Source organism: Ambystoma mexicanum, chromosome 1q (genome assembly GCF_040938575.1).
Source record: "Ambystoma mexicanum isolate Mex_15411 chromosome 1q, UKY_AmexF1_1, whole genome shotgun sequence".
In the NCBI taxonomy this organism is placed as follows: domain Eukaryota; kingdom Metazoa; phylum Chordata; class Amphibia; order Caudata; family Ambystomatidae; genus Ambystoma; species Ambystoma mexicanum.
In genome coordinates, this window is record NC_090922.1 from 983,206,174 (window position 1) to 983,229,593 (window position 23,420).

The 23,420-nt window shown below is 43.0% G+C and overlaps 1 protein-coding gene across 1 annotated transcript in view; it reads left to right on the forward strand.

Moving 5' to 3' along the window:
- Positions 1-23,420, forward strand: part of LOC138559733 (vitellogenin-like) — a 1,213,840-nt gene that overhangs the window by 502,205 nt on the left and 688,215 nt on the right. The window contains exons 14-15 of the mRNA XM_069642739.1: positions 14,806-14,930; positions 15,020-15,127. Of these exons, the coding sequence (XP_069498840.1) occupies positions 14,806-14,930; positions 15,020-15,127 (233 nt within the window). The remainder of the gene's footprint in view (positions 1-14,805; positions 14,931-15,019; positions 15,128-23,420) is intronic.

Consider the following 23,420-nt stretch of genomic DNA (forward strand, 5'->3'; position numbering starts at 1 on the left):
TTTCTCTGTACCTATGCAGCACAAGGTGGTGGGCCTACCTGGCATCTCAGTGCTCCGGCCAGTGTGCTGAAGCTACACCCTTCACCCAGTCCGCAAGGATGCAGTGGCCCAGTACTTTCCTTCACCGCCCAGCCCGACAAGAGTGGGGTGGACTTTCTCTGCACTCTTCTCACCTCCCAGCCACTCTGGCAGACTTGGCCCTACTGGGCTTATCTTCTGGGCCTGTTGTCTCTGGACCAGGCTGCCCCACATATGCAGCTCAGCCTTGGTGTAACCTGCTTTTTTCCTTGGGATGCCCCTCACATGGCCCTGTGGCCTTTGATTTTGAGCTCATCGGTCTAGCCCTGGATGGGCCATCAGCTCACCATGCTTTGTAGATGCCCAGGCTGCACTGGGCACAGAGTCCAGTCCCACAGTTGATGCCGGGCTGCACCCTGCACATGCAGCCCAGTGATGGTGGTGATTTATGGCCCTGGGGTCTTCTCTAGTCCACAGCCCATAAGGGAGCTATTAGTCTGGGCCCCATGCTTCTTCCCTTCTCACTAACCAGTTGTTCTTCCGAACGTTCATACCCCTGCACAACTCACTCTTGGGTAGGGGGCTCCATTAACTGTTTTGTATTAATTCCATCCAGCCCTATAGTGGCCTTGATGGTATAATCCGGTAAGTAAACTCACAGCACACAGACATTAAATAAAATATATTTTAGGGCACTTTGGTGTCTATTTATTCTTTTTATTTCCCAAAGGGGATACGCATGCAGCCAAACCTCTCTGGGCGCAATTTGAGCCGAGGGCTACATTACTCCCCACCTTTGGGACATTACCATCCCCAGTAATGCGAATGGTGTTGCTGTGATAACACCCCCTGGGCCCTCAAGGGCCTAGCCAATCTCAGCAGTGTCTCCAATGTAGCCTCTAGGTTTTATGGCTATGGTACAGGGCAAGGACGGACCTTCCTTACCTGAGATCAGGGATGGACCACCACATCCTCACAGGCTAGCTGGACAAACAGGGGATCTATGCCACCTGCAATTTAAAGATGCTAGAATGGAAATGGGCTATACCTTGAGCTCTTACCTGATTCTATACAATGTGGCCTAGACACCAAGGTGATTTTTTAAGGGATCCCAACAATGACCACTTTTTATGTTAAACTAAACAAAATAATTATGTAAACATTACTAACTCTAAGCACCTTCTGCCACTTTTATTCTTTGTTGCTCGGGCATGAGTTTCCTCTGTGGGATCTACCCCATCAGCCCACATTGCCTGAGAGGGATCAAAGACGTACCCTTATGGCAGAATGAACAGCCTAAATCCCTCCCCCCTACCTGGCACCACTCACTGTTGAGAAGGATCAGGAAATGGCCACAGTGGGTGGTTTCATCCCCTATGCAGCCTTGGGCAGGCCAGCACTTCTCCTGCCTATTGCACACCAGGGGATTCCTATAGTAACGTCCCCTCTAAAAGACTAAGGTACACAATCAACATTAAAGCTACTTCTAAGCATATACCCCTAAACATTGACAACCATCTATCTCATCCTGAACACATACACCAATATATCCATATAGATATGCACTAATTGATATTTATATGCACTGTACAAGCTTCTTTCCAACCATAAAAATAAATAGATACCTAATACATGTGTGCCTTTGGTGCGTGACAGTACCTTCATTCTTCATGTGATGAGGGTGGGGCCTGCCCCTACCTGCTGACTGACTGGAGTTGGCCACAACATTTAGAGATTAAATAAAATATCTGTTATGTCACCGTAGTGTCTGGGTTGCCTGGGTCTGTAGCTGACATGCACATGGGTGTCTGCTATAGCCTTGTGTATGTTTTCCTAACTTCCTATTTTTGAAAAATCGCAACATTGGCAATCTCCCTGAATTGCCTATACTGATAGCACACAGCCAGACCTTGCTCCACCCCTGTGCAGGGCAAAGGAGTTGGGTAGGTCAAATTGCACCATTGCCAGTACACCCCAGATGAGTATGCCGAACGTGGGCCAACATTTCAGCCCAGCAACTGTTATGGGGTTGGAGCCAACCCCGAACATACAAACACACTTTTACAAATATATATATAGTTTTCCCAAAGGGTACCCTTCCTAGCCATGCCTAAATTGGATATGGGGCTACACATCCACACCCTCCTCTCTAACATCTATCTCTACAGCATGTGTTTACCAAGTGGTTCCTTCACCAGGCACAGAGTGAATCCCCTCAAACTCCTCCTCCCCACTTCCACACCCAACCATGCCACATCAAGTGAGGTCTCCAAGCTCCATGGCCCCCTTGTGTCATGGGACACAATCCCCTATCCCTCGGATGCTGAGGTGTCACAACAATGGCATTCATAGCATCCTCACCCTCAGCAGCAGGACCCTGGGAGGTGTCACCAACACCAGCCAAATCCTCGTCCATTGTCCACGATGTGATGGTGAAAAACTGGGGTCAAAAGCCGCTCCTGGATGTCTTGTCACCAGTGTGGTACCTCTTCAGATGATCATTGCACTGGAAAATATGATAGAGTACATCATCACCTCTCAAAGAACGTCAGCACATGTTTGCAGACAACTGTGACATGTGCTCTTGCAGCTGTAAGTACCGGCCCTTTGTACATCAGTGTGGATACAAAGGCAGGTCAGACAGGCATGGCTAAAGACACAGCCCTTGTATCAAGTTGAAAACGAATGCTGTACTTGTTTATATATTGCCCTTTGGAGACATGTTAGTATTTAGGTGTGTGTTGTGGCACCCATGTTGAGCACCAAGCCCAATGTGCATTCCCTGCTTGCTTAGAAGCATTCGAGCCTCAATCACTATCACAGACACATTTGTTAAATTTCAATATCTACGATCAGTAAATAGTTGCCACCCCTACATCACCCTCTGCCAGTTTGTTATTTCAAAGACTGGGATATGTATTTGCACTATGCAGAATGGGTGCAAGAAAGAGCACCTGAGACCATGCCAAGTGACCCAAATACATGTGTGCATGATTTATCGTTTGGGTCATATAACTCCTAAACCCCCAAACCTCCATTGAGGCAATGCCAAACTCTCTTTAGGCCACCTCTGCTTGTTAGAGCCCAACCTCAATTTTGCATCAGTTTGTTCACGTGTTCCCCTAGAGAACCAATTGTATATTGATGGCTTTTTACCCCATTTTCTCAAATATTGTGATGTAAAATGTACTGTTTCAACGCATCATTTTAAACAGACATCCTACGTGGCACAGGGCTTCTATGATGCACTTGTGCGTGCGGGCTGATTTATAGATGTTAATATCCCTCCACTAAAACGATTCACCTGCTGCTCCTGACCTCAAATCATGTACAATACCATTGCCTGCTTAGGTGACACCGCCCACCGGGCACACAAAGCTGCCTCTGCCACTAGCTTACATTGAATAATATTACTGTGGAAGCGCACAGTGGTGTCTTGTACGTTTTGGTGGAAGTGGTCATGTATCCCCACCCCTTGTTGCTATCATAGGTCAAAGATTAAAGGTTTGGTTCAAAAGCTTAAATACAAGTTTCACCTAGTGCAGCAGGTGGAGTGCACTGCAGCATCATGCTTATTATGGACTGTGTGCATTAGTGATGGCTCAGTGTAGTAAACCGGGCATAGAATGCATGTCAATGTCCGTTTGCCACAATGTTCTCAGAAAGGAGACTGAGATACCAGCTTATGATTTGAAGATGTTTTATTACCTGTTTGTATACAACTCTAATGTACAAATGTGGCTGATTACTGAGGTATTTAGTATACAGCTGTGCCATGATGCTCATGTACCCGAGTGTCAGGATATTAGGTTCTATTGCTGTCTGGGGGGTATGGTCTACAAGTGACCGAATGATATGCTCCAAGTGTCAAGATAATGGAAAAGAAGGGCCTAGTCCCTCAACAAAACACAATTCTGCACCTTGAGCCAAAGGTTTCCTCATAACACTAGCAGTCTTGCCAAAGTTGTAGCAAACAGTGCAACGTAATCCAAAACAAGTTATGGCTGCAAAACAAAATGCTCTGAAATCCCTTTTAGTTTTAACAAATCGGTTGGGTTCTTCCAGTCCTTCATCCCTTATATGGGGTTGTAAACATTCTTCTGTCATGGACCTACAACTCTTGGTCAGCGAGATGCTGTAGGGTCCTCCTCCTGCTGCCTCTTAAGCAGTTTTGGTGGGGTAGTCTTCAGACAGACCGGCAAATACCACCAGCCAGGCGGGGTGTCCTGTTGGTGCTACAGCAAGGATTTTCTGTGTCCTGGTGGTATTCAATGGAGAAGAGCTGAACAATCAGAAAATTCACTTATTGGTCATTTCTAAGTGAATTTTCAGACTTTTCAGCAGCCCAGGAAAAGTCTAGAAACTCATAATCCATATCTGTGAACGCTGCCATTATGTTCATATTTACATTGTGGATGTGCAGTGGCTTGATGACCCCCGCTAAGGTGTCTTTGGGTGGCGCCATGTGCTGTTCACAGGACTTATGCACTCCACTCGGGACGCACACACCAGGGCAGGTCAGGAGTATGTGGAATGGCATGCCCTTCTTTGAGGAGGTTGGCACCCCTCAATTTGTGTTATGCTACTGACATACAGGCTTCAATCCTAATTAAAGTCCTTTGCTGTCATTAACACTTGCATGATGAGGAGAGCATCCAAATACGCTCATCTGCATTTCAATGTGCTGCTTCATACATGTGAATTATGATGAATGCTTTGTTACTTGGGTCTCAGCTGCTGCACCTGACTGATACTTTACAATATAAACACACATAACCCCATGCAGAAGCCTGCTGCTGCACCCGCCTGACCCAGGCAAAATTGATACAAAAGTTTCTTTCTGAGAGGGGCAGGATCAGGCAGTACTCTCTGCAGGTATGCAGGTGTGAGTTGCTATCCCACATGCTAAGTGGGCCTTCTGTGACAAATTGACCTCTACCCTGCAGGAGTACATGGATGAACAGTGGCTAAAATGGCCACTCAGTACTCCCACCGCTACAAACCAAGAACCAACACAATCATAAAGATAAAACAGGCACAGTCAATAGATAAACCTCCTTCACCTTTTGTGGTAACATAGAGCGAGGGAAAGCTATACTCTTGAGGGGTGTGAATGTGTTTCAGTAGCAACCCAAACAGTGAAGTATTGTAAGGAATGTCCAATCAAGGTTCTATAAAAATATATACTTTAATTAGACACACTATGTACAATACTAACTACTGAACATTGTAAAAATCCACCCCTGTTGAAGAAACACAGAATATTCACAGATATAATAGATGCAGTACTCTGAGTGATGAGACAAGGGGACAAAGACATTCAAAAGACCACTATGTTCAAAAGTATATTTTTTCAAGTTGCAAATAGGGATAAAAATGATATAGCAGTCTCTAGGGCCCAAATAAGGACCACGTTGCGGGGGGGTTAGGGGGAGGGAGATATCAAACAAATTACTTCTGCAAATGTCTTGGGGGTTATATAGCATTAAAGCAGGCTTCTCAGCCTTGACCACTGGGTTTGCCCAGGTCGCAGATGTGGCAGTCGAGATTGTCCAGTGGCAAGCTGGTGTAGGGTGGGGTTGAATGGAAGGGGAGCTGGTGTCTCAAAGCATCTGCTCGAGATGTGCAGATCGGGTGGTTACCAGGTCAGGTTCAGCGGTAGAGTATTGACAGAGACCAAGCTGGTACAAAGATTCGCAGGTGAGTCAGTTCAATGCGACGGCTCAGAGGTTGCATTTGGGAAAAACCAGGGTCAGTTGACTCACAGGAGCAGTGGTGAAAAAACGGGTCTTTTGTACTGTGACTTGAGCAAGGCAAGGCAGCAGTATTTCGTAGTTCAAGCTGGGGCAATGAAACGCTTTTGCTGGTGCGGTGCGGCGGTGAACGAAGTTGAACAGTGGACGGTGGTTCGAAGGACAATGGACGCATTGTCGGGTCTTGCTGGATCGCTCGGCATCAAGGCGCACTCAAATCATGGTTTGAAGTGGGTTGTTATGGACAACAGGGATCACAGCTGTTCTGGCTTTAAGGTCCTGTTAGTCCCACTCCAGGGTCTCGAGGGCCAATGTTAATCTGTTTCTCTGGCTCCCAAAATTCCCACAGTGATTGGACTAAAGCCATCCTGCTTTAGAGTTCCAAGCCCTGCTCTTGAAATGTGTGCACTTTTCCCTTATGATGTCATGCGTGAAGTGCTTTGCTCCAGAGGAAGTTGAGGGGACAGGAAAGAGAAAGAGAGGCAGAGAAAATCAAGATGGCATATCCCTACTAAAACTGTAGAGATCTCTCTATGGCTTACCCTAACTCCACCCGTCTCCTTCTCAATAGGATCAGAGGCCTTCAGAAATGGAGCCCCCTAGTGTGAGGCCTGGGTATCTGTGAATGGGTTTACCTCTTGGTTTCTGTTTCCTGGTGAGCATCCTGTGGAGTGGATCTCCCAGGGGGAAGGGTGTTATCTGCCCTTATAATGTAACAAAGAGAGGCACTCCACCAGGCTACATTCCTAAAGGTAGGGCAGGGTCCAGCCATTCTGGGGGACGACACATAATCCTTCCACAGCTCAACTGGCCTCAAAAGGCTGACACATTTGCGATATCAATTTAATGAGGCTGGGACACTGCTGAAAGATGTTGGCCACCATACCTTAACTCAGAATTGCTTATATTTACAGTTTTCCTTGCCACCAGGACAACATCTTCAGAATTATTTAGTTTGTGGAACAGGGGTGCATATTTCAAATGCAGCCCCTGCACTGCAGAGACTTGGGTGTCACTGCAGCTGTAAAGAGGGCACCTGTGACCTCTGAACCTGCGCTGTTCGACTGGTAGAGCAGGTCCTGTGAATGAGGATACTACTGAAGCAAGGCAAAAGTATACATTATGCTTTTGGCATGGAGCTTATGAAAGGGGAATCTGATTAGCAGTTTCAGTTTCAGAGATGGAATTTCTTATTTAATAAAAATAAAAAAAGCTAGGGATTCCACACCCTTGCCACCCTCCACCTCAGTGACAGACCACTAAGAAAGAGAGAGAGGTCTTTGTGGCAGTAGAGAGTCAAACCATCTGCACCACCAGCCCAGCAAACATTAACTCATCCACGAGTCAAAAATAACACACCCTATAAAGCCCTTCCTGTGCCATCTCTTACACGCAATAAGTGTGGGGGGAAAGATGGGGCAAAATTGAATGTGTTTGCATTTCTCATGGGACTATCTTCTTTACTCCAGTATAATTTCCTATGTTTTTACTTAACATCTGCTTGCTCACAGGCCCAAAAATTACTGATGACACAAACTTTTATGCCATGGTGGTCTTCCAGACCTTCTAGCGCGGAGCTAACACGAACCACACGTCCCCTCAAGGGTCTTGGGGATGGCACTGAATAGACACACAGGACACAGAAACCCCTGCAGGGAAAGAGGGTAAGGGAATAGTTGGTTGGATGGGTGCAGGGTTGATAGGAAAAACGGGTTGTGGGTTCGGGCACAGTTATACAATGGGTAATGGGGATTCAGGGTAACCTGCTCCTCAGCTTTAGCGTTCTCAGACAAGGATAAGCCACATCATCTCTATATACAACAGTAACCCCCTTAGACATTGCATCACACTGTTAGACAACATAGATAATAACACTGACCGGCAACCCATATTAGCAGGCATGTTTTAGTCATACCACACTAAGATGCTCCATTAGTATTCATGCGATCACTCTGTTCAGCGCATTAATGTTCATGTGATCATTCATTAGTAGGGAATGTAGCACTTCACTCTGAGCTCTTGTCCCAACTTGTGTCTTGTCCCAACTCGTGTCATGAGGCAGAGCATCCCTCGGGCTCACTCAGTGTCTGTTTGTTCTCCATCTGAAAGAAAGAGGCTGTTACTTCATAGCTGTAACTTTGATAAACACAATCCTTCACACACTGTTACTCAACACATAGGTCTGTGATCACTTGTAAATAGGCAGTGTGGGGCCCTTCCCTAGGGTCGTTCTGCCCGAGGGCCGTGACAGCGAGCCACACCCTGTGTGCTCTTTCCCAAGAAGCTTTGGGATCCAGCCCCAATCGCCTCAACTATGCCAAGGAATGGAGGAACCCCCCCAATACATCCTGGTACCTATCTTTGCAGAGCAAGGGGCCGAGGATGGCTCATTGTGGATCATGGCCCTTCTGCGCGGTCAGCAGTCACGGAGCTCCTGTGACCTGCTTCCTCTTTCCAAGACAACTCGAGCACACACACTGTGCGTTGATGTGCTGATGTCATCAAGATGGCTGCCACCCTGTAGTCCTTCCCATGATACATGCATGGGGCATGTAGTCCGCGTGTCCTTGTTCTTGTTTTCTCCCCTGATTTTGGAAACCTCATAGAGTCTTGTGATACAGAAGGGGAACAGCAGGAGTCGCATAGGCTTGATGGCCATTCTTGTTGGAGGGATCTGGCCCCCACTACGTACGTTTGGAGCCACCTGTGTGCTCCTGACCCGCCGGCTTCTGACAACTGAGCTCATAAAGTAAGACTGTTAGGTTCATAAAGTGCTGCAGAAATTAGACCATGCCAGCTCAGCTAGATTTGACCAGGGAAGTGCATCTGGGTAATGTTGATGGATCAATTGAAGGGTGATCATGGGAAGAATTGGGCAGATAGCAGATCAAGTAGAATGTCAGTTAGGGCAAAGGGATTTAGGAGAAGTGTTGTAATAGGCCAAGTACAGCATTGGCCGAACATCCAACACCCTTAGAGAGAGGCGAAAGACTGAATGATCAGGTGATCTCAATGACCTCAATGCAAGGCCTCCAAAAAGAGACCTAGTGCACATGATTGTTAATTGCCTGACTTGAACCTTTCAATGGGTGGGATGACCAGTTAGGTATTCCCATGCAATTTGCATAAATGCATACATTTTTAAATAAGGCTGGTGTTGAAAAGGATCTCAGCCCGAGTGCCAGTTCCTTAAGCACATGTGCCAGGGAACATCTTTGAATCGAAGTTCCAAAGAGAGGAAGGTATACTTATTTGCCCCTTTCTACTAGTTTTGGACCTATCCGCGGTTTGCACTGAACGATATAGTATACCCAAACTGATCTACTGAGGTCATCCTGCACTGCAGGTGAAAGGCTCTGTGTCCCTTGGCTAGGCATTTCAGTACATCTTGCCTTGGAGGAGGGAGCCTTTCTATCCATGTGACAGAACTTCAGGCGGAGAGATTGGAGGTTCAGTACCCATGTATTAATTTCAGAGATCTAAACTTTTTTGACCGAATCTCTGCCAAGAAAATAAAAATAATATTTTTGTGTAGCCCTTCCTGATGGTTTCCTCCTGCCTCTAAGACCTGTAATAGTATGTTAGGGAGAATTCTCCAGAATGGCTAATTTCCCTTACCTACTGAGTCCCTCAGCAGTTTTGCTGGATTTCTAGGATTTATTTTTTTCACCTGTAAGAGTGTGAGCCTTTTTCCCCAATGTTAGATGTGTTTTGCTGTGTGTGTTTTCCATTTTTGTGTTCATAGACTGTGGAGCTTCACCTACTCCATATGCATCATCTTTTTATTGTGTGTTACACAGCACCTTTAGTGTAGTAATACAGGGTTGTCTTTTTCAGACTTCCCACTTTAAACTCCATTTTCTGGGACTGACTACTGTCTCCCAGAACATGTAAAGTTGCCATTGACTTTATTAGTCTTTTTAAATTCACAGACCCAGTACAAACGATCTTACATAGAGTTCTGGAAAGGGTTAATAGTTATCTCTGTTTCTCATGGAACATTATTTTGTTCCCCTTTCTTTAAGATTTGGCTGGTGGCACTGGTATCTACCCTAATTTTCCTACCACAGTCAATTTAAATAGCCTTGGTACTGTTTTAGGCTAAGTTAGTAGCCTCGAACTTTAATCCGCTGGACCCCATTTACTTTTATTTGGTTCCGGCTGGGTTTATTCGCCATTTCTTTTTGTAAAGGTCTTTCTCGTGTTTTACTCTGTGCGCCAAACTAGGTTTGGTTCCTTTGTTCGGCGTCCTTTGGCGGGCTTCTGCACAGAAGCCCTCCTTAGGCGTCTGAATATCTGAGGGGGACAGGATGTGAGGGAGGGGTTTGAGACTCCCTGCACAGGGTCTCCTTGGAGACCCATGTTGCACTCTGTATGATTGGCTGTGGTGAATGTCCCTCTGGGACAGCCACCCTGCTTTTTGATTGACAGTCAGGCTGTGTGAATGGGTGAAAACTGCATAAAAAGCCAGTCTCTGGGACTAAGAAGGCAGAGTCACCACTGGATCGAGAGAACTGATGAGAAGCTGACAGAAGAGGACCTCTACCACGACTGAACCTCCCGGAGAAGCTCTGCTGCGGGTCCGAATCTCCACACTTCGACAACAGGGAAGATCTGCAAGGAATCTTCTCCCCTTGAGCTGGTGGGACCAACCAGTTCACCAAATGGTAAGCCAGGCCTTCCTCCTCTAGTCGAATTTGCTGTGCACAGCTACAGTGAACCGGATAGCCAGAAGGACCGGACCCTGCTTGGGTTTTAAGGAGCGCACCTTTTATTTGTTGCTTCGCTCTGCTGCTGGTTTCTTCCCTGGGCAGTGCAGGACCCTCCAGTCTTCCTCCTTCTTGTCAGTCCGACAGTCACTTCAGGAACCGTGAACCTGCAGGACCTGCCAGGAACTTCTGCCTCAGGTATAGCCTTCTTCTTCATTTAAGATACTGTTCTAACCTGGTTGTTTGTTCCGTCCGACCGCGGTGAAAGTGTTTGAAATCTTCCGCCAATCCCAGAGCTTGTCCTTCTCTATTCTTTTAAGTAACATTTCTTCCGACCAACTTCATTCCGAACTCTTGGCAAAGACTTAACCGCAAACTACTCTGAACTGTGTGATCCTCTGCAAAGACTCTGGTCCATTGACTTTGGCTCAGGCCTCTTGATTTGAATTCCTCACGTAGTCGCCTTTTCTAGATTGCCATGCTTACTTACTTGTTGGTGCTGCTTAATATTTGTATAACCTTTTCTTTCCTTCCCTTTTAAATTGCTGGAGGGCCATTTTGCTCACACTTCATTTTGAGGTTAACTTGTCCAGAAAATATTGGGTGGTGTGTAGTATATTAAGAGTGTGATTTTTCTACTGCTTTACTTTAGTGAATTGTTTTACAACTGATGTGTAAATAAATGTACATTCTTTTACTCAGAAACCTTGAGTCAGTGGGCCTCATTAGGACTCCGGCGCTAAACCATGGTGCTATTAGCACCATGGTTCATGCCGGAGTCCGGCATGGTGGAATGGGGAATTACCACCCCATTCCGAGGTTGGCGGGGCGGTAATTCCCCATGCCGCCATGGCCCTTCCCCATTCCCATTTTTGCCCCATAGGGCTCAATGGGAATGGGGAAGGCGGCAATTACGGTACCGCAAATTGTGGTATCGTAATTGCCATCAAGGTCCCTTTGTGGGTCCCTGCTTTAACGGCTGGTCTAGACCAGCCGTTAAGGTCGGGTCCCGCAAAGGGACCTCGTAATTAGGTACTAAGTGTTTAACAGCGCCGCAGCCTTTTACGGCGCCGTTAAACACTTAGCGCCTGGGTCGTAATGAGGCCCAGTGTTTGTTTGAACCATAGTAATTGATGTCCTTTGTGTTTTTGCTAGCATTTGGGTTTAAATGTGCCACATTGCAATCAAGATGGCAGATGGGTCACAACAGCTAGAATGTTTTATAAAGTTACACATGCACATTACAGATATGACTTTCTTTCCCCAATATTTCCAACAAGAGCTGTTAGCAGGGAACCGTTGCATGCAACATGCCTCCCATGTACAGATTGTGATTTGATCTGCTATCATGTGTGTGCAGTTAAATATGCTTACTATAACTTACATTAGAATGTTTCAGGTTTTAAGTGAAGGAAGCTTTGTTATTGATTCGGATTGCACAACATTTTGGTTTACCCACCCAACCTGGGAGAATGGTTTTAGGATTTCATTAACAGGTATAAGTGTTCCTCCCTTCTCACCTCACTAATAGTTTCAATGTGCAATTTTAGAATGATGGGCTGCATGGGATTTAAATTCACTCTATATTTTTATGGGAGTAGAAATGACACAATTAAACATGTTTTATTTCCCATTCCCTATTAAATATCTATGGACATCATAGAACACAAATCATCAAATATATTTTCATCAGGCTCTCGTATTAATGTCATCATATCACAGCCCAATGTTAACTACTTCTGTGAAAACATGTTAGGTACAACTTAAAGAGATTATGATTTTTACAGAGTGATGCACCAAATGCATAAAAGTGTTATCAACATCACTGTGTACACAACTCAGAAATATATTTTAAGTTGGCTTTAATTAGCATCTCATTAACCTTACATGCATTCAGATGCTATAGTTTATTTCCTATTTAAATCAATGTATTTTGAAAACAACTTCCCAAACTACTCCCTTTTCTGGGAGTTAACAAACAAAAATAGAAATGAGGGCCAAAGAGCAGATATCACTTAATTTGGGGAATTATGATACTCATTTTGGATTATCTTTAAAGCCATGAGCCAACAGACACTCTTGTGTGTTCAATCAGCAGGCACCTCATGGTCCTTTCCTCCCTTTTTTGGAAAAAAGCAGGTCTGCCTCATATTAAGTTTTTTCAGGATCCCTTGTGAACAAGGCCTTCATCTGCAGATAATATCCATCTTCACCATGTTTCGAATAGGAAAAGGTGGTATTCATTCCTGTAGCTTTTCCACAGTCTGAATCTTATATTTTCTATGTGCACACTAGTTCAAAGTATCCAAATGCATATGTTTATGTCATAATCTTTCTATTGGCCTCTCTCACAGTTGGACACTTCTATTGAATACATAGCCCCTACGTTCATTGGATGATTCACATTTCTATATTTTTGACATGAGCAAAGGAGGGGTATTATTTCACTCCTGCACTGGTGAAGGCTATTTCATGTTTTTCTTTCATAATTCATGAAAGCAACCTGCCACATTAATGGGATAGGGATATGGATTTCTGAAATCTTTCCTTCACAGATGTACACCTTTGTCATATCGGACATTAATTTTTGTGGTGAATATAACAGGCGACTGTTAGTATTGAAATGCACTCAGTCCCACGTTCGACCTTGGGATGGATCCAAAATTATGAGCCAATATTGTTTCCATATGTAACATGTGATTTCAATTAATGGGTGCCTTTAAACTGTAATTAGGGTCTTGTGCTCAGCAAAATTACATCTGTGTTAGCTATTCAGTGGTCTCTCTGCAAAGCCCTTAAGGTATGTTTGATTGAGGCATTTATGACAGATCTCTTTGTTCTACTTGTATTAGCTTGCAGTTGGGCAGTTTAACTACCAGTCTGAGTTCAAAAGTGTCACTTTTAATGGACCAATTTTCCTTTGAGGCTGGTCTGTTAATCTGACCATCTGGTCCCTCCCAATATTAATCTCTCAGAAGACCACAAATTCTATTTTTTTTTTAAATGTTTCAGTACGTTTTCGAAAATTCTCCCCTACCAAACACTTTCCCGAAGGTGGGAGCCTGATAAGGTGAAACTGGGTGGACTTGAAGTCAGCACAGTTTCAGACTGAATTAAACATCACTCTTATTCAAGCTGTTCCTTAAGAAACACTGATTTCAATATGTTTACACTATAATACATTATATCATATCCAACATATTATTATAAGCTTTGTACAATAATCTAACAGTACTGGCGGAAATAAATACACTGTTTTCTTTGGCAATGTGAGGCCTTGAATTTAAAGAGTTTGATTTGGTATCAGTTTTCAGGAACAGCATGTAGCTGCATTTCGATATCAAGATATCTGAAGTGCTGGACATGGGCCATGATGTGTAAGCAATAAGCTGTATCTGCTGAGCCCATTCAATGCTCTGTATCTCTGCAATACTTTAAGTTTACATTTTACTATCAGCCATATTCTGCAGTGTGGCAGGCACAGTCCTCCTGTTTTCACTGCTGTGACTTGAGGAAGCAAATGACGAGTGAACATGATAATGAATAAAATATGCTAAATTGTGTGTCTTTAACTTTACATTGAGGAAGTCTCCAGATCTTGTATCAGGTGCTGTCCATTACAAAAGGTAACCTATTCACTTGCTTTAATGGTACAATATTTTTCCAAATAGATGAATTATATGTGTCACACTTAAGGAAGCAGTGCAACTATTCCATGTCTCTCACTTTGAATTCAGGCAGTCTTTATTTGTCTTTAAATCTCCTGACCGTATGATGGTCTAAATTGCACCAAAATGTGAACCATATGACCTGTAGCACTTCCTGGACCTATCCAGTCTTCATTTAGTCTTGTGTTTAAATCCCATCACAAAGAATCAGTCTAATGCTGTCTTTTATATGTGGCCATATGTGAGCATGTTTAAATATATAAAATCAGGCATTTTTCCTTTTCTACTGTCAATGGGCTGTGCTCCTTTATATCTTCCTTTTCTGAATTATTCATTTTACTGTTCTGTTTTTAACATGTTAAAAATGTTGTTGTTTTGTTCTAAACGATTTTCTGTGAATGGTTTCTACATGCTTGTTTTGTGGAAATTAAAACACAATAAAAAAATTAAAATAAATGCCAATCAGGTTAACGATTGAAATTAGAGCATTATGGGGGCATGGTCAAGTGCTTGTGCCATAAACATTATTGCACAATACACATGCTCTCAACTGAAATATATCACCCGTAGAAGAAGCTATACAACACTTTGCAGGATATACAACTATGAGAGAACAAATATATTTCGCCCATTTATTAATCTTCCTTGTCTTTACAGAGTACTTCATGGCTGGATTTGCCACTAATTTGCTTGCGATAAACAATGCAGCTACCACTCTTCCAACAGCTATAATATCCAACATCAAGGCCTATTTTCTGGGAGCTACAACTAACCTGTTTGAGGTTCAGTATTTGTTACAATGTTCTACAGGGTCCTATTATTGGGGGAGTGGAAGCACACCTAACAAATCTGTTCAATGTTAACAAAACAGGTTGGACTTCGGGCAGAAGGGCTCCAGGAAGTGATCTTGAAAAGACATTGGATCAACCCAGGCAGCAGGACACAGAGAGTGAATGATATCCGAGACATATTGAAAAGGGTAAGTTATACTCTATATGTGATTCCACTGGGGCAATCTGCTGGAGAAAAATAAAATGCCTATTAGAATATCACAGAGGATCCAACAAGTACATACAACGATATGCAATTATTAATGATCATATAAAGTATTTAAATCTTTTGACATCGATGACATTAGGAAATATAGTTTTGTATTATTTTCCTGGACATGCTAATTTGTCTGTCTAGATTGTTTACATAGTACATTGAGCTATGTTTCATTTTTAGTGAAAGAGCATCATCTAAGGTGGAAATAACAGCCTGATTACTTACCAGAAATCCTCATCACTCTGAGCCCCCATCTTCCTTGTCACAGTCCTTGACATCATACAATAAGGACTGTGACATCACACAATAAGAACTGTGATGTCACAGAATATGGACTTTTGACTCATGCAGTGGAGTTGGCCAAAATTCTGAAGACAATTAGGGATGCGCAGGGCCCCACAGACTACAAAGCTTGGGAAGGATTTGTCACAAAAGAAAAGGTTATTAAGAAAAAAAAAAGTTGCAATCTTCTTAACATTCATTTTCCCATACACAAAAAAGGTCAATTTTTGCCAGACCGCACAGCACAAACCACTGGATGGATTAGGACCATTTTCAAAACAACTTGGGCATGAATTTTTGATTCAAGGCATTTTTTTGGTTTGGGGTTATTCTGTACAGTGTTTTTTAAATATTTGATGGAGAATGCAGTGCCCTTTTCTCCATCAAAAAATAAATGGTTATATCTCCCATGGTGCATTGCAGGATCATGGTTTCCAGAAATAAAAAAGCCATCATCTTTTTTATTCTCAATACGCGAGATAGCTGCGGGTCTAGTCGAGGGTATTGGAAAAATGAAATGCTGTAAAAATGCTTTTTATGTAAAAAAAACATGGAAATGCCATCAGGCTAGAGTTGGTGGGGGGGGTGGTAAATGTGGCAGTTGGGGAAGGTCTAGGGACTGAGTTTGCAACACAAAGCTTTTCTGTAACCTCAGCTATAGTCACAAATAGCCGACCTCTGAAAGCAAACTGCATCACAGAAACACGGTGTGTTGTGTGAGGAATGGGAGAGGGAAGGTAAGGTGAGGAGGCCATCAGGGGAGTGCGGGAGGCTGGCACAAACCAGGGGGGCAATTGGTGAGGGCCTGGAGGCAAAAGGAATTATTTTTTCCTGCATTTTTCTGATATTCATGGCTGTAAACTACACATAGCCATGGCTATTTGTAGTGCATATTAAAATAGACACCAGGTCTCCCATCCATGCAGTAAACGGGGCTGACCCTCCTTAGCTTCAAAGCAAGGAAGAGGCCAGCCTCCTCAGGCATGTTGCCTAGATGAGCACAAGTTAAAAGATCACTTAGAGCAACCTGGCCTGAGGGGGCCAGTGCCTTCCTCGAATTGAAGCTAAGCAGGGTTGTTTTCGGTTACTCCACGGATGGAGACAGTCCACAGCCCCAGATGCTGTGTGTTTTCATAATTTAAATATCTCATAACACACTAAGAAATCACAGAGCATCCACAGTATTTTATTTTAAACCATGCTACTGTCAATCCTTCAAAGAAGTGTGCTCTAAAGCTCAAGCTGCCATGAGGCCCACATGAAAAGAGCAGCTCTCTCTGGGTAAAGATCTGTTAATACTTTGAGTATTGCAAATCCATCTTGAACTAGCAAGGCATACTAGAATAACCTTTTGTTATTACAGGGCCTGCGGTAGCAGCGCTGTAGTTATGGTTAAGTTGCTCAGCCCATTGGAAGAGCAGATTTTGGGCAGCGTATAACTTTGGTGTCATTTGACAAATATGCACAAAACCTTCCAAAAGATTTGTGTAGTTTCGTCAAGGGGAAGCAAAGTTATATGGGGTCTCAAAACATTTGAAATCCGGATAGACGGATTTGCACCAAACTTGGGCGAGGAGCGCAAGCCTTGTCCTGAAAGCGTTTTTTTTTTACAAATTTAGAGTTAATCCGTCCAGTAGATATTTTTTTAAAAATCCTAAAATGTCAGTAAAACAAATTTGTGATATCTGCATCAGGTCCACGGACTCAAAACATCTTAAACGGACGCCATTTTGGATTCACATACTGCACCTGTAGTCCATGGATATCGTGATAAATTCATATTAAAAAAACACAACATTACACTTGTCAAACAATTGAAACCATCTTTGGGGAGGTGGAGGATGGGATGGGATGGGATATAACCAGAAAAAGCTGAAAATCTGGTGTTTTTTCCAATGGCCGCGAACATTTCAGATGTTCAGGGACATTGCTGTGATGTTCGCAAAATTTACAAAAGTTTGAAGACATCCATGCATATTTCTGCCTTACAGGGTTGTTGAAGAGCAGTTTTTGGTGGCTAATGATCAAAGGTGATGGCTAATTGCTCCTTAATGTGATAAAATATACAGTGGGCACAGCAGTGGGAAAAAGTTGTCGCATCAGGTCATGACCGGCTAGTGTAGTCATGTGATTTGTGATGTTACCAGTGTTGGCATAGATGATGTACTTAGTGATGTCACCAGCGCTGTCATCAGTAATGTCATTGGGGATGTCATCTGTGATGTCATCATTGTGGTCAAAAGCTGTGCAACAAGGACCATGAAGTTAAGGTGCCTTTAGCTGAATTTCAGTGTTTTTCTTGCTTTAAGTTCTCACCTTAATGTCACTGCAATTAATATATAGGTAGATTTATATTAAATAGTTTGAAAAAACATTTGTTGGGCTAATCAGAGTGTGAAACAAAAAAAGGGGAATTTGGAGGTTGGACATTTTCATGATTGGGAGAATTGGGGATCAAAATTTAATCAAAACACTAATATAACTAGTAATATTCTGGGAAAGATGGGGGTGATTGTGCAGAAAAATGGTCACAAGTACGATAGGGCAATGAAAATTAATATTATGAATTACATGATTCTTTACATAATTAAATTGTTCAGCAACTTGATTTTTTAATTAAGACATTTCAGTACATAATTTATTAATTTTGGTTTGAACACTTTCCATTTGTCCCTTTCAATATTTACAATTGGTTTCTCATAATCAGTGACCTGAATTTTATCTTGTGTGTCTTTGTGGAGAGTATGATAAATGAATAAAATGTAACTTAATAAATGATTGTCATCTTGAAATATTTCATTGTATTTTAATGTATTTACCATGATGTCCTGTTGATGTCCTGGGTGTTAGTCTGAGCAGTGCACAGTGGTGGCGCGAGTTATGGTTGCTTGTCAAATTTCAGTTTTTTTTTTTGGTTTTACTTGTAACCATAATGTCCCTTTAACAAAGTTTTTTCATTGAATTTCATAGGTTTTTATTCGTCCAACTTAACCATAACGTCCATTTAACAAAGCTTTTTCAGTGAATTTCATGCGTTTTTACCAGTGTGTGCTATTTTCCTACAACTTACTAATATAATACTTACCCAATATAGCAACATTTGTGTCCAATTTACAAAGTGTCACTTTAAAACTGTGCCATTTCCCACCTTCTAGAATCATTTTTAACACTTCTATACACCTTTTGCAACTATTTCAACTAGTTTTACATCCATTATGGACCCTCCGGACAGTGCCACATGACCATATGGTGGCACACGGCATGATGACGTGTCCAAGAACCCGTCCGCACTTCACAATAAGATCTGTGCTTCTGGGAAAGTTTGGAACTGCATTTCCTACTGATCTAGGAACTTCCAACTTGAAAATTTCCCTTGCACAGCTGAAACACCTATTCCTACTCATTATTCATTAATAATCTAGTACACAATATATAATTTTAGCAAAACTGCTATTTATCTTAAAATGGCATCAGCTAATGCCATCCCTCCTCCCCAAGAGCCACCACCACTGCTGTAATCAAGGAGCATGAGAAACACTGCCCCCTACCTTAGAAATAACACACGTGCAACATTTTCCCCTGTCCACCTACCCCTCCATATTAGTGGTTGGTGCCTCTTTGCTCATTTCCTCCCTACCTTTCGTTCTTAGCTCTCCTGCTGAAAAAGAAATACGTCCAAAGACAACAAAAGAAATGTTCATTTAGGAACCACCTTTCACAGTTAAAAAATAGAACAAAAAAAAACTTATAGACTCCATCTACTTTACATTTCTCAGTAAAGTACATAGACTCAATAAGATTTTCCAACATTCCCATTTGCATTTTATGTTATGCTAATTGGAATATTGTGGCGTTCATCCTCTGTTCCAGGGACTGGAACGGTGGATACCGGCCCGACAGCCCAAGTTATCAGCCTAACCGAAGCGAGGGTGGATAAAAAGTTCTCTGGACCATTATCCCCCTATTCCAGCCCCTGTAATGGGGGATGAAGGCCATTAACACCCTAGGTTCCCAACGCGGGAACCCGGGGTGCTAAACAAAAGGTTTTTCCAAGATGGCCACCATGGAAAGGGAATACGGGGTTTCATACAGGGCCCCTCTTCGCTTTCCATGGAAACCTGTAGAAGGCAAAAAGAGAACCCTTTGACCTTATTACCACAAGCACATTTTTTTCCCTTTCAAATCTATCCCAATTTCGAATAACTTTACCACAAAGCCAGTCCCAGGTGGACATGGCCACTTTAACCCCATGTGTTGTCCCTCGTAGTCATGGCCAGTAGCCAGATTGTCCGGATCATGACCATATTCCATGACCCGCACAATCTGGCCACTGCCCATGGCCACAGGCTACACCTCAATCACTATATATATATCACTATTTTTTGTACCTACATTATGACACTTGTCAAAAAATAAAACACAGGCACATTTGCAAAACCATGCTTTCAGGTCCTTGCCAATGCTCCTTACACAAGTGTGCTGGAAATCCACCCATGTTTTCTTTTTTCAAAAGTGTCAAATGTATGCACATACAATCGTCATATAACCTAGCCCCCACTTGGCAAAGTCCATTCAGACTTTACGAAAACATTTATATCTAGATCTTTAATCTTTTTGCAAACCTTTGTGTAGATTTGTCAAATGGCACCACATTTATAAGCCTTTACAATATTTTAGGAACCCCCCTCCAATTTTGCCCCCTCTTGACAGAATCCCACCAAACTTTGCAAACTTATTCAGATTCAGGTCAGAAAATGCAGTTTCCTTGAGTGGTGCCAAAGTTATATGACATCCAAAAACTGCCCCCAAACATCTGACATGTCCCCGAACTTCTCAAGGCTGTTTGTGAACATCTGAACTGTTCGCGGACTATCATGGCAAAAACACCAGTTTTTTTGCTTCTTACAGCCATATCCCATCCCATCCTCATCACCCCTCACCTCCCCAGAGATTATTTGATAAGTTTGACAAGTGCAATGTTGTGTTTTTTAATATGTTTTTACCGCGGTGGCCGTGGACACTGGCCGCTGTCCGCGAATCCAACATGGCGGGCTTTTTCAAAAATCTGAAGCACTTCACGCTTTTCACCATCCAATCAGTGGGCATGTCCGATGTCTGCAGACACCATGTTGCCCTCTAATCCAATCAGAGTCCTTTCCGCGGGCCAAACAGGGAAAACAAAAAAAAATGACTGGATGGATTGCCACCAAATTTACAAAACCACGCTTTTGGGACCAAGCCACCGCACCTTCCGCAAATTTGGTGGAATTCCGTCCAGCGGTTTGGGCTGTAGGCATCAGCACATTTTTTTCTCCATTCAGTCTATGAGAAAAAAATATTTTTTGGACCCCCTATAGCTTTGTCCCCCCTTGACCAAAACTCACCAAACTTTGCATAACAATTCAGAGTCGGCCATATAAATTTTTTTTGCAAAGTTTGGTGACGATTCATCCAGGGAGAGCGAAGTTATAAGCCGCCAAAAAGTGCTCTTCCTTTGGGTTTAGCAACTTAACCATAACTACATGGCCGCCACCGCAGGCCATGTAATACATATATAAAGTTACTCAAAAATGTGGCACTCTGCCTACTTGCTGTTGCTCACAGGCTAGGTGGGCTAGACTTAAATGTAGGTTTAGCTCTGTTTCCCATACATGCTGAGGCACAGCCTCCTCATGACAGCAAAGAAACAAAAAAATGCCTGGGCACTCATAGATAATGCTTGGTATAAAATACCTTTAATATATAAGGTGCATCACAAAGTTAAAAGATTGACACTTTGGACAATCACGCTGAACCAAAAAAGAAAGCATTCACTCACTGATGCGGGTTAAAAAACACCATGCGTTCGCTCTCTACTCGAGCTTCTTCAGGCTATAGTACTTTACAGTTGTGCCTTTGTTTGCCGATTCATAAGGCTAAACAAAATGCCACATTTTGCACCTCCCCTGGCAACCAGGTAATATTGCCAGAGTATTGTAACCCAACAGTACAGCCATCATGGAAGGGATAATTCCCTTATGATTATATGGCCAATGTATCTCCATCCTCTCAGGTGAGACTGCCCCAATGATGGTGTTTTGGTATCATTAATATGTATAATGTGGGCATTATGTAGCAGATTGTTTTTACAGTAATACCTCTTCATTTTTGGCAAACCTTTTACGTAAATACGTTCCCCTTATTCATAGATGGCAGTGTCTGCTAGATCTAATATCTACTGAAGTCACTGCCGATACTTGGTAGATGAGTGAGAAACGTGGCAGCCTCATCCATTGGGTTGCAATCAGATTACCAGCACATACGCTGTGTTTTCAGTAACAACATTAAGTCATTGCATCGTGTCTCTGCGTGCCTATTATGCAAAGTCCTACTTCGATGTCATTGTCATGCAAGCATATGGATCAGTGCAATAGGCATTGTGGTTCATTGAGTCTAGCTTTGTCTATACATATTAATAATACCAAAACAACATCATTGGGGTATTTAAGCACCCCGGGTTAGTGCTTTGGCAACTCAGGGTGCTAATGGCCTTCATCCCCCATTGGAGGGGCTGGAACGGGGAATATCCGCACTCACTTCGCTTGGGTCGATAACTTGGGCTGGCGGGATGTTATCCCCTGTTACAGTGCCTGGAAGGGGGGATGAACGCCACATCATTCCCATTAGCATAACACAAAATGCTAATGGAAATGTTGGAAAATCTTGTTGAGTCTGTGCTTTACTGAGAAATGTAAAGTAGATGAAGTCTATAAAATTATTTTCTTCTATTTTTTAACTGTGAAAGGTGGTTTCTAAAGGAACCTTTTATTGTGTTTGTTTGTTGTTGCAAGAGAGGTTAAAACATAAGGTGGGTAGGGAAATGAGGGAAGAGGCACCAAGCACTAATATGGAGGGGCAGGTGGATAGGGGAAGATGTTGCCCGTGTGTTCCATCTAAGGTAGGGGGCACTGTTTCTCATGCTTCTTGATTACAGCTTCAAAAGCACTTCGAAATTGCTCCCCCTTCCTGTAGAGTGATGTGTTGCAGAATATACAGAGGACTGTTGTCTTCAAAAGATATGGATCAACAGCCTCTTTTATTGCTTGTGAGGTAGCTGGTGAGATTTTGTGTCCCACAGAAGGAGGCTGTGTGGTTACAATATTGGGTGAGGAAGATGAGGTGGAGGAAGGCAGCCTACTACTTGCTAAGAAAGGAACAGCCTTTCCCGGGAGCATTTCAGTTGTTGTATTGGGTGCGGCAACGCAGGGAGGTGGTCCCGTAGGAGTACTGTCCAGGTATTCCCCGACTGACTCAGTGCATTTCACTTTGGTAGCTTTAGTCTTTGGTACATCCCAACAGTGTTAGAGAATTGCCACACCCATGATTCTCTCTTTGTGCTAGAGGTAGGCACTTCCTCTACCTCATCTTCTTAGTCCACTTCATTGTGTTTGGAATTACTGCACTTTTTTTGTTGCGTAGGTCCTCCAGCGGGTGGTGGTGTTCGCTCTTGGGAGGAAGGATGGCAATAGCTGATGCCATTTTTAAGACAGATAGCAGTATTGCTAATATTCTTCCAAGTATGTGCTCTGCACTAGATTGTTAATGTATAATGAGTAAGAATAGGTCTAGGAGCTGTGAATGGGGAACATTTGGAGATTGAAAGTTCCTAGATAAGTAGAAAGCGCAGTTCCGAACTGTCGGGGAAGCACGGACCCGATTGCTTAGTTTACCATAACTGGTGAATTTTTTTATTTTACTTGTAACCGTAACATCCCTTTAACAAAGTATTTTCAGTGAATTTCATCGGTTTTTACCAGTGCATGCTAATTTCCTACAAGTGACCAATTTCATACTTACCCCAATATAGGAACATTTTTGTCCAATTTACAAAATTTCACATTAAAGCTCTGCCATTTCCTTCCGTTTAGCATAATTTTTAGCATTTCTGTACACTTTTTGCAACT